The following is a 19,840-nucleotide window of genomic DNA, read 5'->3' as shown; positions in this document are numbered from 1 at the left end:
TGTTGGGAGTAATCAGTAGAACGAACAACATAGATAATGATATGCAGCCCCTTTATCCTACAGCCGATCAGGATCTATGATGTTTACAGTTGGACTCTATGTACATGCAAGTATATATGGTATCAAACTGACTGCTATGCATACAAGTTGTAAGCAAATAACAAATAACTAGGAATAAATTCCACTAACAACATAAGAGCATAAACAAATTATGAATTCCTAAAATAAGTGTATTTACTCATTATCCAGATTTTAGTGTCTCGGAAATAAATGAAGATTAGCATACTGCAAATGAAAAAGAATGTATTAAGCTTTGCAAGAGTAGAACTATATCTCATGAATGAGTTAAACTTTGCATGAGTAGAAATATATCACATGATTGAGTTAAGCTTTGCGTGAGTAGAACTATATCACATGATTGAGTTAAGCTTTGCATGAGTAGAAATATATCACATGACTGAGTTAAGCTTTGCATGGGTAGAACTATATCACATGATTGAGTTAAGCTTTGCATGAGTAGAAATATATCACATGACTGAGTTAAGCTTTGCATGAGTAGAAATATATCACATGATTGAGTTAAGCTTTGCATGAGTAGAAATATATCACATGATCGAGTTAAGCTTTGCATGAGTAGAAATATATCACATGATTGAGTTAAGCTTTGCATGAGTAGAAATATATCTCATGACTGAGTTAAGCTTTGCATAAGTAGAACTATATCACATGAGTGAGTTAAGCTTTGCAAGAGTAGAACTATATCACATGAGTTAAGCTTTGCATGAGTAGAATTATATCTCATGAATGAGTTAAGCTTTACAAGAGTAGAACTGTATCACATGATTGAGTTAAGCTTTGCATGAGTAGAACTATATCACATGATTGAGTTAAGCTTTGCAAGAGTAGAACTATGATATCTTGAGGATAATTTAAGCTTTTGTATGGTCAGAATATTTAGATTATGAGTTTGACTTCTGCATGGGTAGAATTAAGTTATCTAAAGAATGAATTCAGCTTTTACATAGAAAATATAACTGTGATAAGCATTTGTATTTATAGAAATGTGATATCTAGGATAGAACTATGATATGTAAAGAAGAAGTTCAGCTTTTCCATGGGAAGTACTGACAAACTTTTTCATGTGCAGCAACATAATATCTAGAAAACAAGTTAAGCTTTGCATGAGTACAACTATGATATCTAGAGAATGAATTAATCTCTTGGATGGGTAGAACTGTGATATATAGAGAATGAGTCAATCTTTTACAGTACAATGAGATCTAATGAATGAGTCAAGCTTTGCATGAGTACAACTATGACATCTGGAAGACTTAAGCTTTTGCAGTACAATGATAATCTAGCAAATGAGTTCAGCTTTTGCATGAGTAAAAGTATGATATCTACAGACTGAAATAGTTAACCTTTCCATAGGTAGAACTGATTAGTTTTGCACCGTCAGAACTGTGATATCTAAAGAATGAGTTAGATCTGTCATAATTAGTCAGAACTGTAACATCTAAAGAATGAGTTAGATCTGTTATATCTTTTGAATGATTTCAAACTGTGAAATCTAAAGAATGAGCTATAATTGTGATATCTAAAGAATGAGTAAGAACTGTGATATCTAAAGAATGAGTTATAATTGTGATATCTAAAGAATGAGTTAGAACTGCCATAATTAGTCAGAACTGTAACATCTAAAGAATGAGTTAGATCTGTTATATCTTTTGAATGATTTAGAACTGTGATATCTAAAGAATGAGTTAGAACTGTGATATCTAAAGAATGAGTTATAATTGTGATATCTAAAGAATGAGTTAGAACTGTGATATCTGAAGAATGAGTTTGATTACAAAGTCAGTCTTTACTTGATAAGCTTCATGAATTCCAGACCTGGCTGCGTTCACATAAACATCACTGCAAGAATAATAAGGCTGTGACAACATGCCATATGAAGATGGAAAATGCCATGATTGATGCTATATTGGTAATCTTAGCAATGAAGAAAGTCTAGATGATGTGTTCACATTACCTTGGTGACAGAGTGACAGCATTCCCCTCTACACCAACACCACCAATTAAGTTAAAGTCCACTGTACATCAGAAGAATAGAACATTCAGGAATGAAAATTTGCATGTATTTACTCTATACAGAAGAATAGAACATTCAGGAATGAAAATTTGCATGTATTTACTCTAAGTCTTGTATAAGAATATGCAAGCAGTTTTGTTTTTGGCATAGTACTATTTTTTGCCATGCTGATACAAAACTTATTCAACTGTTTTCTGAGTATCATTTTAAAAAAACCAGTGCAAAATTGTACATTAAAGAAGTGAAATGATCTATCACAATTATCAACTTGTTCTCATACCTATAATCTAACTGCAGAAAAAACATCCTATAACATCAATTCACATGAAAGACCATTTCTATCAACGGTCTGTAAGATATATGAAAGGTTATAATTGTGTTTCACATTCAGGTTACTTCAGTCAGTTTCAACTTAATAAAACTTGAATGAAAATGATTTTTTTCTGTTTCTTTGCTTGTTTTTTTTTAATTATTATTTTTATACCTGCCTCAAATGAATAGTTTTTGTAAAATAGAAAATAAAAACAGGTCAAACAACTTTTAAAAGCTGCAGACTTTATACATAAACCCCTCCAGTAAAATTTAGCCCAGAAAAAGTCAATGACATCCTTATGAACATATAGTGCTATAAATAAGTTATTGGTTTGTGAAAGAACTGACCATGTCAGAACTGTAATTAACAATAACAGATGCCTTATGTATAGATGTCATCTCTAACTGTGTTGCATTCATAATAGGGATTAATGTTTGCATTTTGCATTATGTCAGAAATATTTCAAGATTCATCAAATTACATCAATTACATAAAATTAAATTAATACTGTAATGTCTATGTAAACAGAAAACTGCTTAAATATTGCTAGCTTTCTATTCATAGAAAAAAAAAACTTCTCATGTGTATCATTTATATACATGTTTCTCAAAGTGTGGTACTCGTACCACTGGTGTTATGTAAAAGGGTTCAGGGGGTATAAGGCAAAAAATAAATCACTAAAATTCGCATTAAAAAAATCCAACACTGTGCTGAGAGAACAGGTACACTGATAAAACTGATGTCCTGAATATGGTTAGCAAATGTTATAAGTTTAGGGAATCACTACTTTAAATTGTTCTTTTGAGACCTAAAGCTAATAATGGCTTATAATCCTTGAGATTTCTTCATCAAACTGTAATTTTAGTCATTATTACTTTTAGCTTAAATGTTAATTTATCAAAATCTATGATTACCATAAATTTAAAGTTTTTTTGTTATATTCATGATGCTGTGACATGCAATACATGTAATAGGTGTGATTTCGGAATATGATTCATGTCACCTGAATACAAATCATTGTCACAATGCTCATAACAAACTTGTGCAAAAAAATATAATTGTGTTAGTCTTGGCATTTGGAAACACCTTTTAGAAGTTAAAATAAAAGTATTATTAAGGTAATAATACAGAATGCTAAATCAGGAGAAAGCACTTCTGTTTACCTAATTCAACAAGTCTCATTCAAACTAATACACATTTCAACTGTTCTAACTTTATCAATTGTAAAATTTAACTCATTCTTAACATTAATAATTCATTATGCTACCTGGTTATAATGGCACACTTTTGTGATAAAATCAAGATTGTATATTAAGAGTAAAATTTCACCACACAAAAAAAAAAAAAATGAACCAGCAGGCATAAAATGGTAAATTCTCTAGAATATGGGCTATAATTCTGCATCTGCTGTAGAGTCTATAAATCAAACAACATCAAAATATGAAGAAAACTCAGGCTGAACAGCTGTGCTGGTTACAAGGTGTTAGACTGAAGGTTTTATGCTCAAGGGCCATAACTCTTTCAGACATGATGGCAAGCAAGCAGACATTATTCTGAAAAACCACACGTATATGAAACGGTAGTTTTAATACAAAATAAGATACTGATCATTATTTTGATCTATTTATCTAACTGAAGTCTATGGTTGCACACCTTTAATGCAGTCTCTTTGCAAAATATGTAATATTTTGTCAATAAACAGAAACATTTTTTATGTAACTTCTATTTTTTTGTTATGAATGTTAGTACTGGTGAACATGAAACCTTTTTAACCTGATATTGTTCACCTGGCTAATATAACTTAACAGTTGACCATTTCACTAAACAGGCTTATGCAGTATTGTAAGAACACAACCTAGGTGTATACTATCTCCCAAACTTCATATCACGTCTATTTTACACATGTGACTAAATTCTGGTAAAAATTCTTTCTAAAGATAAAGGCATAACTAATATGCATAGCCCCTGCTCATAACTAATGTCATCCAAGATTTTTAATTACAAAGTATTATCTGTTGTCTGCTGAGGCACATAGCTTTGACACAAACTGAAATTATAATTCACAAGGTTTAGTGGGTTTTTTTTAGTGTTTTTTTTTTAATGACCATGGGTTTCTTACTTCTGCTAATTAAGTTTGGAAGTTTGTCAGGAACAAATCAAATTGGGGTAGATTTTTATATTAAAAGCTAAAAATAACAAATATAAGTTTTTCATAATTGAGTAATTGCAATCAAAATACAAAATAACATAAAATAATACATAATATATGTAATAACATACAAATGACATAATATATGTGATAACATATAATGACATAATATATGTGATAACATATGACATAATATATGTGACAACATATAAATGACATAATATATGTGATAACATATAAATGACATAATATATGTGACAACATATAAATGAAATAATATATGTGACAACATATAAATGACATAATATATGTGATAACATACATGACATAATATATGTGACAACATATAAATGACATAATATATGTGACAACATATAAATGACAAATCTTTCAGTCACTTTGATGTCTTAATACTAGCAACTATCAAACCCTATTTCACCAAACATATCTTGCTTGCTTCTGATATTTCCGAATTTCAATTGTGGCAAAGCCTTATGAAATAATTATTTCAATTAAATTAATAAACTCAGACATGATTTTTGCAAGGAATATCTTCTAACTGGAGCAAAATCAATTTTGGACAACAAAAACACAAATATTTGCAAACAAATATTCATGACTGACAGATTGTGTGAAGAACATTTTATCCTTAATTACATCCCTGCATGCAGAGTATGCTAGCCTGCATTTATATAGTCTCCAATAATATTTATATTTTATAATTTTTCCTTGTTATAAATTAAACACTATTCATTTTAAATCTTGAGTTGTAATATCTTTCTAATATTTACAAATTGTTTTAAAACTATACAGCTTTACTTAAAATATTATTAATTTTTTAAATCTGAGTTTACATATTATAGCTAGGTGAAGAACTCTTTGTGATTAGAGTCTACAACACAACTTGTCATTTTGAGACTCATGCTAAATTGTAAAAAATTATGTTAAATGCACCAGTACTGCATGTCATATTTTTAAGCCTAACCTGTATTTCTTCATTAAATCCCTCCTACATTCAGAAAATCTGCTCCTTTTTTCAAACGGAGGGGAGGGGCCAACTTTTCCCCTATATGTTTAGTTAGAGAACAGACCTTCATAACTAAAAACATGTGGTTCTCAATAGTCAATAACACAGATTACTTCTCTTGCTTTCAATCTGAGAAGAAAACAGGTAAGTTGACAGAAAAAAAACTGACTACAAAGCATATGAATTGAGAACTATTTCTAACTGCACACTTTTGATATTTGTTATGCAAACCTGTTTACTAAATTTGATAAAAATCTTATCAGAAATAGTCACTAAAGTATTGACAAGCTCAGACAATCAGATGCAAGACTGCCTTTTCAATAGCAATGAATTTCCTTATAATTGCACCCATCTATGATGTTGAAGATTTACATCTCTTTCACATGTTTACTCAAAATTGAATTTGAAGTATGTTCTCTAGAGAGGTAACAAGTTCAGCCATTCCGATGCAAGATCACCTCATTAATATGCGTCAATCTTGCTCATTATTTAACTTGTATGGGGTCTTCACATAAGCATACATTCCAAGCATGATCAAATTCAGATAAGAAATCGGGCATCCTGAGTGGTAACAAGCTTAGCCAGTCAGATCCAAGATCACCCCATGAATATGCATAGATTTCACTCATATTTCAACTCCTCAGATATTCATAATATAAACCTACATTCAAAGTTTGATCAAACACATAGCCTCCAGTGTAGTAACAAGCAAATGTAGATGAATGACAGATAACCTAAAATAGATGATGGACACAAGGCTATACCATATGGCCAGGTGAGCTCTAAAAAGCTTGAAAACCATGTGCCCAAGGTTATGAATAAATAGAAAATGTGCCACACAACTATTAATGTAACTTTATAACTTCATCTCATTCAGCAGTTAAATTGCAGACTTAACAAAATTATTATTTCAATACATCCAAACCTAAACATCATTATCATTAAAAAACAATTAAAATTAATGTCATACTTTAAACTGTGATATTTAAATTCAAAAGCAAATAATGACTGAAAAAGCCTGAGGTTCAATAGTATTACCTGGGACTGGTAGAAACATGCCTACAACACAAAGTAACACAGCATGGACATGAGACAAACAAATTACTGGTGGATATACATGTATAAATATTCAACTGACTGTTTCAGGCACAAATCTGTCTTTCTGCACAAAAATAATACGGTATATAAGATCCACTTCATGAGACTGACATGCTTCCGGATACCACAAACATCCTATGATAGTATGCACTAATTGGTAAAAACCAGCATTCCCAATAATCAAGGTATAATCACAAAGAAGTTGCATCAACTTTTAAAACAAAGAGTAGTTATTTGATTTTAAATGCCAAGCTGTTATGAAGTTAATGAAATTTCTGATTTATTAAGAAATACTTATTATCTCTGAAATTAAGATAACTGAGCTGTAAACTTGATCAACTTTATCATTTGTATTACTGGATTCTTTGAACAAACAGTAACATGCAGTTACTGGATTTTCTGTTCAATATATATATATATATATATATGATTTTGAACTTTGACAAGATTTTCCTAAAACATACAAATAAAAATATTAAAATGGTTAAAAGTTATTTCCTTCAACAATATTTACTGTAACAAAAATTCATGCAGGTGCAACTTATGATGTATAAATCATGCAATGATTCAACACAAATCACATAAAAGACATGCAACGTGTAACATTAAGGTGAGCAACCGAATTCTGTAGTAAGTTGTCTTCCAAATGTTTGCAGTACAGCATTAATAATAATAAAAGAGCAAATACTGAGATGAAAAAAACAGAATGCCAACAAATGTTCAAAATGATGCAAAAATGTACCATTATTTTCTGTGTTTTACCTGTGTAACTGACCATATTGTAAAGCATTCTTGATCAGTGTCAAATACAAAATCAAATATTACCTTGGCTTGCATCATCAGACGATGGGGAGGTAATGGTAAGGTTTTTCTTGTTGGACTTTCTTTTCTTTCGTTTGGACTTTGATGATTTCTCATCAGCTGATGTATCATTCCCACTTGTACCTTTGGAAAGGGTTTTTGTGTTGTTATTTGAGCCAAATTTGGGACTCTGCTGTATACTTTTCCTCTTGAGATAGCTAAGCCTTCTGCGCTTCTTCTGCGTGTCAGTACTGTGAGAAGAATAAGAAAACAACAATCTGTATCATTTAAGATTACCACACTCAGTACATCTTGGATTATTCAAACCTCTGGTATACATAAACATGGTAACAATACTGAGTTAGCATTACTATGGAAACATCATGTGAAGTTATTGTGTTTATTGGGAATATCAGGGGTGCAGTCAGGTTGTTTTCAAATATACACACTTATAATGGGACTGGAGAAAAGGAAGGTGAAGTTCCTCTTGAAAATTTAAATATGGTAATTTTATTTTTCTGTTCTATGCATATGCACATGCATTTGCTTGTATGACAATCTACACCACTGGACCTAGTGCTGGTTTGAATTTGTATAACGGGTTTGTGTATAAAATAAAATCTGCACATTTTGTAAAATATATCCTCAATTTATTATACTCATTTCTGATTCAAATTTAACTTCTTTTCAAGGCTGGTTTATTAGTAAAGCTATTATTGTATTAAAGATGTAAAAGATAAAATCAATTTGGAAAAGGTGATTCTGATTTTACAAATATCTTTGGTAAGAACTAAATGCCTCATGGAATTTTGGTGAAAACTAAATGATTATCAAATCATTTTCAGGAAAACTAAACGTTTTGTGAAAATTTGGTACAAACTAAATGTTTCATGGATTTTGGTAAAAATCAAATGTTCTCATGGAATTTTAGTTAAAACTAAATGTTTCATCAGCTATCAGAACATTTATATAATAAACATTTTGCTTGTCTCCATGTTTAAAATGTATTATAATGGAGAATTAATACAATATTATTCACATGTTCAGGACTTGTACAACATTAATATGTTCTGGATTTGTATAATTTTTATAACATGTTTAGGACTTGCACAATATTATTCATATGTTCAGGACTTGTACAACATTAATATGTTCTGGACGTATAATTTTTATAACATGTTTAGGACTTGCACAATATTATTCATATGTTCAGGACTTGTACAACATTAATATGTTCTGGACGTATAATTTTTATAACATGTTTAGGACTTGCACAATATTATTCATATGTTCAGGACTTGTGCAAAATTAATAGCTCCTGGACTTGTGCAATATTAATAAATTCAGGACTTGTGCAACATTAACATATTCAGGACATATACATACAACATTAACCATATGTTTAGGACTTGTACAATAGTATTCATATGTTCAGGACTTTTGCAACAGTAATATCTACTGGTCTTGTGCAATATTAATAAGTTCAGACCTTGTACAACATTAACATATTCAGGACTTATACATACAACATCAATCACACATTCAGGACATGTATAATAATACAGGTTAATCTGTTTTCCTTATATAAATACATTTAACGGTACAGTTGCATTTTAACAAAATACCGCAAATGAATATTTTCCAGTTTAGCTTATCACTGAGTATATATTTTTCTAGGAGTTCAAGAACTAGAAGGTTAAATATAAAAGAAAGCTGATCTTAAGGCAGGTTAAACCTTTAACTTTTGAGAATATCGGTACAGTATAAAATTAACTATCATTAAAAACCCAGGAGAAAACTAAAACACTCTTTGGAAAATGCAGCAAAATCCTTACTTTGAAGTGTCAATAGAGTTGCCCATTCCATCTCCAGCAGATAAAAGATGTGGTGGGGGTCCTATTGGTGGAGTTGGCAAAGGTATTGCATCAACCTTTGACATCTCTAACACTTCTCTTGTCTCTTTATATTCTGACATGCCCAGTGACATGGGAGTCTCAAGAGGCACCCTGGGGGAGGCCTCTTTCCTCGCTGAAAGAGGGTATCTGTAACTGCTGCCAAGTCGACCAGGAGTCTTAGGGGGAGGTAACTCTGTGTTTGGAGGTGTTAGATTTAGGAAGTATCTTCCAGTAGGCAGTGGAATTCGACTTGGAGGCCCACTCTTCTTAGCAATGGCGAGCTTTTGAAGACAAAATGATGATATATGAAATGATTATTCAATTAGTTTCAAGTCAAGGTGTCATAGATACTTTACAGTGGACAAGCATACAGTTTTCTGAATCCCAAAATGATTTAAATTTAATTATTCGATTTTGTTTACTTCTGAAGAGGCATTTTCGTTATGGAAAAATTGACTTCATACAGACATTAACTTTCAAAACTTTTTTCAAAATTATACAACACATTGTGAAAACGAAATGAAATGTAGATTGTAATAGTAAAACTAACTAAATTCTTTAATTAGGTTTGGTTTGTTAGTTTTTAGGGAAAAGGACCAAACAAATGATGCAATAGGGAGAAAACCAGATGAAGAAATGATTTCTTAGGAAACAAAAGCAACCATCAAGATATGTAATGAACCTTATCAGAAATTTGCAAAGTATCATGGTTAAAATAGATTGGAAGACAAAATGATGCCATTTTATTAAAATATGTACTGAGCAAGAACTTTCCTACTAATATTTCCAGTTGTCGGGTCCATATCTACCTTATTAAGGATTGAATACAAGCTTCACAAAATAAAAATATAAATTGCCACTTGTGATTAAAGAAGTTGAAAGAAATAATATTTTAACCAAAGCACTTGAAATGGCAATCAGTGGGCACATTCTTTCAGGCCCAGACATTTTTGTAATAACATCAGTGGGCACATTCTTTCAGGCCCAGGCCTTTTTGTAATAACATCAGTGGGCACATTCTTTCAGGCCCAGGCCTTTTTGTAATAACATCAGTGGGCACATTCTTTCAGGCCCAGGCCTTTTTGCAATAACATCAGTGGGCACATTCTTTCAGGCCCAGGCCTTTTTGTAATAACATCAGTGGACACATTCTTTCAGGCCCAGGCCTTTTTGTAATAACATCAGTGGGCACATTCTTTCAGGTTCAGGCCTTTTTGTAATAACATCAGCAGAAACTGGAGATTGCCAGACTACAAATTTAATCTATTAACATGATTACAACTGAAAGTAAATATAAAAACAGCTTATCCAGGCATCTACATTTTGGTATATCCAGTTTAATGCACCATTTTCCTTGATCAGATTTGGACCTAGATGTATAAAAAAAAATTACTGCCACTTAAAACCCACATAAATACTTCATTTTTATGACAATGGCCAAGAAACAAAATTCTGAATAGGTTTAATTTCAGTTTCAATACATTTTTTTTCATTTAAGACCAGAAATGGTCAGGAATGCCTACCATGAGCCAAATACTGTCAAAATGACACCATGCCAAGGTATATACACCTAGCCCAACTGTTCTGATCTTGGGATTCTAATTAGTCAACTACTGTCCAAACAACACTAACACTAGATATATAGACCTAGCATAACTGTTCTGATCTTGGGATTCTAATTAGTCAACTACTGTCCAAACAACACTAACACTAGGTATATAGATCTAGCATAACTGTTCTGATCTTGGGATTCTAATACTGTCAAAATGACACCAAGTCCAGGTATATACACCTAGTTCCACTATACTGATCTTAATATACTCATTAGCTGATTCCAACAGATTTATAATTTACAACTAAAAACATGTTAACAGTGACAAAAATTAAATCTCCCTCCCCCAACTTATACTCAATCAAACATTAAGACAGCCTGATTTTACACACTTAATTATTTTTTTATACCAAGTTACAGTATTTTGGCATCTTTTAGTTTTCATAATATTTTTATCAAAGTAAAAACTGCCAATAGACTGGTTGTAAGATCCAAATTGCCAATTACACCTGCCCATCATAAATAATGTCATTTTATCTTCAATTTAATTTTACCTATGACAATTTGCAAATTTCCAAAAAGATCCACTGACCATTATGATATTTACTCAGAAAGTAATGAAACAGTATACTCGTGTCAAACAAAAAACAATTTTAGCTTTAATGTTCTCCATTCAAATAGAACTGATAAATATGATATCTGCAACTGTTACAAGTCCTGCAACATACCACTGTTTGCTGTTCACTATTTTACCAGATCTGACCCATGCAATTGTACTTTGTTCACTATTTTACCAGATTTGTCACAAGCAATAAATTTTCTGTTCCCTATTTTACCAGATTTGTCACAAGCAATAAATTTTCTGTTCCCTATTTTACCAGATTTGTCACAAGCAATAAATTTTCTGTTCCCTATTTTACCAGATTTGACACATGCAATTGTTATCTGTTCACTATTTTACTACATTTGTCACAAGCAATTAATTTTCTGTTCACTATTTTACCAGATTTGACACAAGCATTTGTTATCTGTTCACTATTTTACCAGATCTGTCACAAGCAATTAATTTTCTGTTCACTATTTTACCAGATTTGACACAAGCATTTGTTATCTGTTCACTATTTTACCAGATCTGTCACAAGCAATTAATTTTCAGTTCACTATTTTACCATATTCGACACATGCATTTGTTATCTGTTCACTATTTTACCAGATTTGACACATGCTTCAGCTGCTCTACTTTCTCATCCTCTGCAATTCTGGACATTGCACTGTCTGCGGACAGTTGTCGTGGCACCAGCTGTAATCTTGACTCTGTAGCTGTTGTCATTGTCAGCGTTACTGTGCTGGAAGTTGATGATGGCCCACCTTGTGCTGACCTACTTCCTGTCCCAGACCCAGGACAGTTTGGCAACGATACTTTTCTCCTGGACTGGTTCAGGTTAGTTCTGGTGGCTGGAGAGAATAAACGGTAAAGCTCAAGTGACTGACTGATCATTATAATATTACCACTCTCATGGCTTTATTATCTTTCTACTGTATCATATATATTTTCTCTTGTAATCATTCTAAATGTGTGGTCTCCATAAATCAAACTTCATCCCTACTTGATGAAAAGCCAATATCTTCCTGGCACACATATGAATTACTCTTTCCTCTTGAAAAAAACATAATAAGCAGCCCCCAAATACAAAAAATAACACTTATTATTGGGTTCAAATCAATCTGTGATCTATCCAGAGACAAAAAGAATGGCTATTAAATGGACAAACAAATGGACATAAAGTCAAAATTTCACTACAAACAAGATAAAATAAATATGCTACATTATCACATGCCATCAAAGATATGACACTGATTTGACTCATTTCCAATTTCTGATATGCTGGCATATGAGATATCACATGTGATATCATACATAAGTGTTGTGATATCACAACTGGTAAGCATAAAGCACCTGCAATGCCCAATTAAATTTTTGGGCAAAATAATGCCAATTTCACAGTGTTTTTGGAAAATGTGCGTTCTTATGTGGCAAGTAAAATGTTGCATTCATGCTTATTTCAAACGATCTTTATGAGACTTGTTCATTTTTCTTTTTTATCAGTCTAATGAATCGGTCCTCAAACCTGAACTGATACTGATGATGGTCTGCAGTTTAATCTCACCTCTTCACAAAATCATGCAAAGGATGCAGACAAATCTGTCCACAACACATCAGTGTATATTTTAGACACAGGTATTACTCAAGTCTTTCAAGCTACATTAAGTGGAAGGGGCCTTTAGCCAATATGTACATAATATATCTGGGTCAATTCCAATGTTTGAAAACTTGTGAATACCCATGGAATAATACAAACATACCTCCTGTCAGTATTTCAAATTTCATGGCTACATCCAGCTGTTCCATCAGATCCAGCAACCAATCAGATCTGACTCTTTCTCATTCACCCATTTGAAAATTTTGGTTGCTTTGGTCATGTGACTAGTCTCAACAAGCATTATCTACCTTGTTTTTGGTTTTGTCTAATCATGATTTAACTGAACTGAACAAGAAACACATCATAATGAGTAATTTGAAAAAATATTTACCTGTTATGTATAGATGCTAGCTTCCTAAATGCCATTAGTCATACGACAAATCAACTGATGCTCCAGTCAAGTCACATGACCCAAGCAATCAAAATTTTGCATTGTTCTACTAGTAAAATACTGATGCTGTGATTTCACTGCAAGTAATAGTGAAACGTTTTCTACTCCTTGAGGAAATCTTTGAGTGCTAATTCATGAATTTTAAGTTTGCTGCAAACCCTGGAACTTGTTTCTTCATTGTTAACTATATCTGTGAAACCAAGCTTTATATCCACCAAGTATTCATTTCACTTGGTTGCCTTGTTATTTTTGATCACATCTGTCAATGATTAGGCTAACTTAAAGTAATTTAATTATATTATTTACATAACATTTATAACACTGTTTGATTGATCAACTGAACTGAACCGACCTGACAAAATCATGACTCCTAGTTTTTATGCAGGTAGAACTTGTAATCCATTAAATGTTTTTTTATTTATTCCACCCGATTTTTTTGATTTGCAATAAAAGACATAATATAACATGATAATGCCAAGCAGGTCTGCTTTGAACTGAGTATAACACTGCAACAAATATTTCTGCAAGTCAGAGATCAAAACATGGTTGGCACATAATTAGGTTCTCAAAGAAATGCTCATGAGTTATCCAGACACAAGTTATCCAGGCAGTAGTGTATGCAGTATCATTCACATGTTCACTCACTAATGGTATGACAAGATATCACTACATATATATGCTATTTATTTAGATGTTCACTCTCTAATGGTATGACAAGATATCACTACATATATATGCTATTTATTTAGATGTTCACTCTCTAATGGTATGACAAGATATCACTACATATATATGCTATTTATTTAGATGTTCACTCTCTAATGGTATGACAAGATATCACTACATATATATGCTATTTATTTAGATGTTCACTCTCTAATGGTATGACAAGATATCACTCAGTATATATGCTATTTATTTAGATGTTCACTCACTAATGGTATGACAAGATATCACTACATATATATGCTATTTATTTAGATGTTCACTCTCTAATGGTATGACAAGATATCACTCAGTATATATGCTATTTATTTAGATGTTCACTCACTAATGGTATGACAAGATATCACTACATATATATGCTATTTATTTAGATGTTCACTCTCTAATGGTATGACAAGATATCACTCAGTATATATGATATTTATTTAGATGTTCACTCTCTAATGATATGACAAGATATCACTCAGTATATATGATATTTATTTAGATGTTCACTCTCTAATGATATGACAAGATATCACTCAGTATATATGATATTTATTTAGATGTTCACTCCCTAATGATATGACAAGACTATCACTCAGTATATATGCTATTTATTTAGATGTTCACTCCCTAATGGTATGACAAGACTATCACTCAGTATATATGCTATTTATTTAGATGTTCACTCCCTAATGGTATGACAAGACTATCACTCAGTATATATGCTATTTATTTAGATGTTCACTCTCTAATGGTATGACAAGCTATCACTCAGTATATATGCTATTTATTTAGATGTTCACTCCCTAATGGTATGACAAGACTATCACTCAGTATATATGCTATTTATTTAGATGTTCACTCTCTAATGGTATGACAAGCTATCACTCAGTATATATGCTATTTATTTCGATGTTCACTCTCTAATGGTATGACAAGCTATCACTCAGTATATATGCTATTTACAGTAAAACCTGTTATGAGAGACAGCCTCTTCTGCCAACAAAATATGGTCTCTCAAGACAGGTTGTCTCTCATAACAGGATTGTACAAAAACCCTAGTTTCCACGATCCACTTCCCAAAAACATTTAAAGAAAATAACCACAATCACTGTACATATATTCTATTCCTTATTAATAATTGCTAATGTGTTGTATGTATTCATCTGAAATCAAATTGCATAGCAATAAAAATATACTTCTATCATTAAACATGAAATCACATTTATATCTGAAGATCAAATGTACATGTATTAGCAGATGAAATCATCTCTGATTTACTCCTTTTCCTATATAACACCCCAAATTTATTTTACCTGTGTTAAATCACTATTTTGTGATTGGTCTGCTCTTTTTCACTTCTTGCAGTTACAATAATTATTTTCTCCAGCATTAAAATTTAGCTTATTTTATTTGGAGGTTCGTCCATTGTTATTAAGGTACTCAATGTTAACATTATTAGTACTCAGTTGTAATATCAACTGTAAAGATAGTGTAGACTAGGCTAAGAGAAAATTTGAAAAATCTATACATATGCATGGCATACCTAACAATTAATGAAATAAAAAGAAACATTTTTCTCATCTAGAAACAATTTACTCAGAGATAAAAGTCAACAGCTTAATTTAATGGAGACATTAATTCTATAAACAAAGTGTAGAACCCGGTCGCACCAATTTGAATAGACGACAGCTTGGTGACTGGGATGTAATCACTGTAACACTGGAGAAAAAAAATTCCCAAAAAACCAACAAACATCACAAGCCTTTAACACTATCAATCGAATCCCAAAAACCATTCTCTCTTGCTGGTTTATGGACTGTAGCATCTGTCACTGGGAGCCAGAATTTGTATACAAAAAATTAATGTTTGTTTTTTATCAGAACAATCTTTACAAATGAATCAGTCATTGTTACAAATGATTACTTAAAGATCAGTGGTGCCTGTCTCTGTTGTTGCAATACAGTCATTCATAGAGCTGGATACTGGGTCCTACTCATAATGTCATTAACAGTGGTATCTATTATAAGGTCGGGAACCTGGCTAAATGTTGGAATAACCTACATGTACTTTAGTCTGGTTTATAAAAGAAAATAGAAAACACAATAAGCAGACCTACAAAATTTCAGATACTGGTAGCCATCCTATTTTTCTTTCTTTCTTTCTTTTCTTTCTCTTTATAGAATGGTATAAATGGTCATTGTTAAAGGGATTAAATAAAGGGCGATGCAGTCATTCACAGCAGTGTCAAAATGCATATTTTGCTAAGACATCATGGTCATTGGTTGCCGTTCAGCAGGCGGTTGCTCACAGCAGAGCATTTATATAATAAAATCAATCCATGCATTATGATTGTGGTCAGAAATAACAGGTGGTCGCTCATAGCAGAGGTGGCTCATAACAGGTTTTACTGTATTTAGATGTTCACTCTCTAATGGTATGACATGATATCGCTCAGTATATATGCTATTCATTCAGATTTTTTTTGATGTATCGGCATTCATATAATTACTGTAGTATCATCAATTTTCGTGGTTTTTGTTGTTGCCCTGAACCACGAATTTAAATCTCCAACGAAAAATGACCCACAGAGGATGATGACCCCCTCCGTTTCTTACAGTGTTTCATTCCCTTAGATTAACACAGCTACTAGTATTTGACAAATGAAGGTCAATACTGTAATAAACTGGTAATTAAATATTAGCTTTTACATATGTTTGTTTTATTTTTTTATTTTAACCTTTTGAAACAAGAATTATAAATCATTTTATATTGCTTCAATGCACTTGTTCGATAAGGTATCCGATAGCTGCAATTTTATACTCACTGCAATCGATATGTGAGGTAAGTAAGGAAAGAGAGAAAAAAGAGAAAAAGCATAAGATATTCAAACAATAGTAATACTGAAAATGAAAGAAAAATTAATACAAATTAATAGTACATAAAAATTAAATTTAATACTTATTCAAGTAGATCCTTCATTCGAGTACAACTGTTGTTGAAACATTTAAATCCTTCTGAAAGCACATTTCATTTTATCCATGCATTTTTAATCCAAAAGAACAACAATCCTATAAAATGCTATAACTATTTCTTGAAACACTGTTATTAATGAAACACTATGTATATACACTAGTTACAGCAGAGTATTAAAGCTCACACTTTGCAGATTTTTGGACAAAACCACTGTATCAACATCATGTTAATCAAGTCTCATGGTGCTCACAAATGCTTCTCAGATAAATAATCCCCAAATTGCTGAATTAAAAAAGTCCAGCTTTCTCAAAACCACTGATAATTAGGTCCAATCTTTCACTCATTGTTGTGTGAGCTGCAATTATCCATTCAGCGTGAACTGGCTTGATTAATGAGGTAGCAATATTTACTAATACTGTGCACTGATCGTCACCAGTAACATCTTCTTCCGTAATGGCATCCATGACTTGTTTAGCATACCACTCATGGAAGTGTGACTTTAATTCTTCTTTGTACTCTTTATTTACTGTCAAGTCTAGTGGTTGAAGTTGGTCTGTACAAGAGGCAAGCACAAACAAAAGAGTGATTCCACTGTCTTTCAATTTAGTTAGCATCTTTGCACTTTGGTGGGCTCTAAACACATCAAATATTGCCACTGCTTGCTGATTGCATTGTGCAAGGGGCAGCGGTCACGTGTTTTGTTCACATATGGAATGATGACATTATCCACATAACGTATTATAGATTCTTCGTTACTCCAGTGTGAGTCTGTTTAAGTCACATCCCAGTGGTCAGGGAAAACTACACCTTTGGGCAGGCATCTGTCAGTCTTCCCTGTGTAAATGACTTGTGGGGGCAGGAGAGTTCCGGATTTTGCTATTGTGAGTAAAATTGTAATCTGCCTCTTGTCATCAAGTGTGGAAACTGACACTTGCTTAGATCCACGAGCTTCCATTGTCCAGTCGCCACCTGATACCAGTTGACACCTGGTCTGATCCCAATTTATTATAAGACAGTCTGGAATACTGTGTTGTTTCACTACAGTGTTAACTTTCTCTAAGAACGTTTTCTTAATGTCTACAAAATCACGGGGCAGCTGTTTTATGCTTTTCATTCCTTTCCACTTAACAAATCCCAAATGGCAAAGTAGGGACCTTGCCCAATGCTTGGTGATGCTGATGTGTCCACCGTAATGTGCCAGCTGGCTGCAAGCATGCTTGGTGATCACAGTCTCTGTCCCAGCCATTACAATCCTAATATTGATCACTCCTCCATTAATTCTAACTTTCTTAATCCAATCTTGTATCTGTGCAACAAGCATGCTGCCTAGCATCAAAGGATTGACCCGGGGTGATTTGGATATATTAGAAAGTTCTTGCCCATCTTGCTTTTTTAACTTTATGCATTGGTCCCATATACTCCATACAGTGGTCTCACTGATCGTACAACTCAGATCGCTACTGAATGTGCAGGCTGCCTTGGTAACACTGTTATGGATGGAGTATCTAGCTATCTTTGCCTTGATTTCCTCGTTATAACTGTTATACTCTCCTCACTTTCTTTTCCGGGACAGTGACTGAAGTGGGGGTACTACTGCATCATTAGCTGCCTGGTAAGCAAGCGCCTGTGCCGTGCCAACAACTTCTGATGGGTTAGGAAGTCCAGGAACCGAAGGGGGTCTAAGTTGAATTTTACCACTCTTAAGCCACTGTGTTAATGCCATGATCATCAGAAAGTACTGATGGTGCAACTTGATGAACAGTGGTTTAAGTAAGAGATCATTCATATGTACTTTAATAACTGACTGGCCTAGTGTTGTTGGATGCATCGGCTTCCGTTGAGCACTCAAACAAAAACATGGTGAAAGTGATTAATTTTGACAGGGGTTTTATTTGTGCTCATAGAGATGGAAATATTGTTTTAGTGTTGTTGGCTGTGTCGGCTACGACTGATGTTATTCACTTGGTCAAAAACACAGTGTAAGTATAGAACTTGCCAGGTCTTTGATTTGTGTTCATACAGGTGGTAGTATTGTTTTAAACATTAATGTGACTGCCGTTTGCATCGGCATAATTTTATTCTTTTGTATTCTTTATTTTGGGTATTTGTAGCGGTTAAATCATGTAATTAAATAATACTAATATGCAAACTTCGACAGGCAAAATAGCGAATTTAAGTACCCACGAATATGCCTTTTCTTACAATACCACAAAAATTGAGCCCAAAGAAAATAATGATACTACAGTAAGGACTTTTTTGTTGTTGTTTACTGGCATCTTGTATAAACCATCCTACTAAGGTTTGTTAACACATTTAGGAATCGCCTAATTTTTTAGTATGGTATTCCCAGCTACTTTCTGGAGTATAGTTGTAAAAAGTGTCTTGGATCTACTACACTGTCAAATAACCAGCTCTCAAATTTAATTAGCCAAGGGACTAAAACATTACTCAATTTGCCTTGTTTAATTTCCATCCAAGGCCTTGTGGTTTATGAATACTAGTTCTTAAGTCTACTGGCCAGTGGTCACTACTACTGAGGATGTCACCAACTTCCAAAAAGAAGTCATTTAAAAG

The 19,840-nt window shown here is 32.7% G+C and overlaps 1 protein-coding gene across 1 annotated transcript in view; it reads right to left on the bottom strand.

The window, feature by feature from the left end:
- Nucleotides 1–19,840, bottom strand: part of LOC149808075 (uncharacterized) — a 98,805-nt gene that overhangs the window by 29,913 nt on the left and 49,052 nt on the right. The window contains exons 12-15 of the mRNA XM_089964086.1: nt 12,138–12,382; nt 9,316–9,656; nt 7,505–7,731; nt 2,033–2,093 (exon numbers count right to left, since the gene is read on the bottom strand). Coding sequence (XP_089820212.1) covers nt 2,033–2,093; nt 7,505–7,731; nt 9,316–9,656; nt 12,138–12,382 — 874 coding nt within the window. The remainder of the gene's footprint in view (nt 1–2,032; nt 2,094–7,504; nt 7,732–9,315; nt 9,657–12,137; nt 12,383–19,840) is intronic.

Source organism: Sinohyriopsis cumingii, chromosome 1 (assembly GCF_028554795.1).
Source record: "Sinohyriopsis cumingii isolate HCF-2022 chromosome 1, ASM2855479v2, whole genome shotgun sequence".
In the NCBI taxonomy this organism is placed as follows: Eukaryota; Metazoa; Mollusca; class Bivalvia; order Unionida; family Unionidae; genus Sinohyriopsis; species Sinohyriopsis cumingii.
This window is presented reverse-complemented; position numbering and strand designations above follow the sequence as displayed.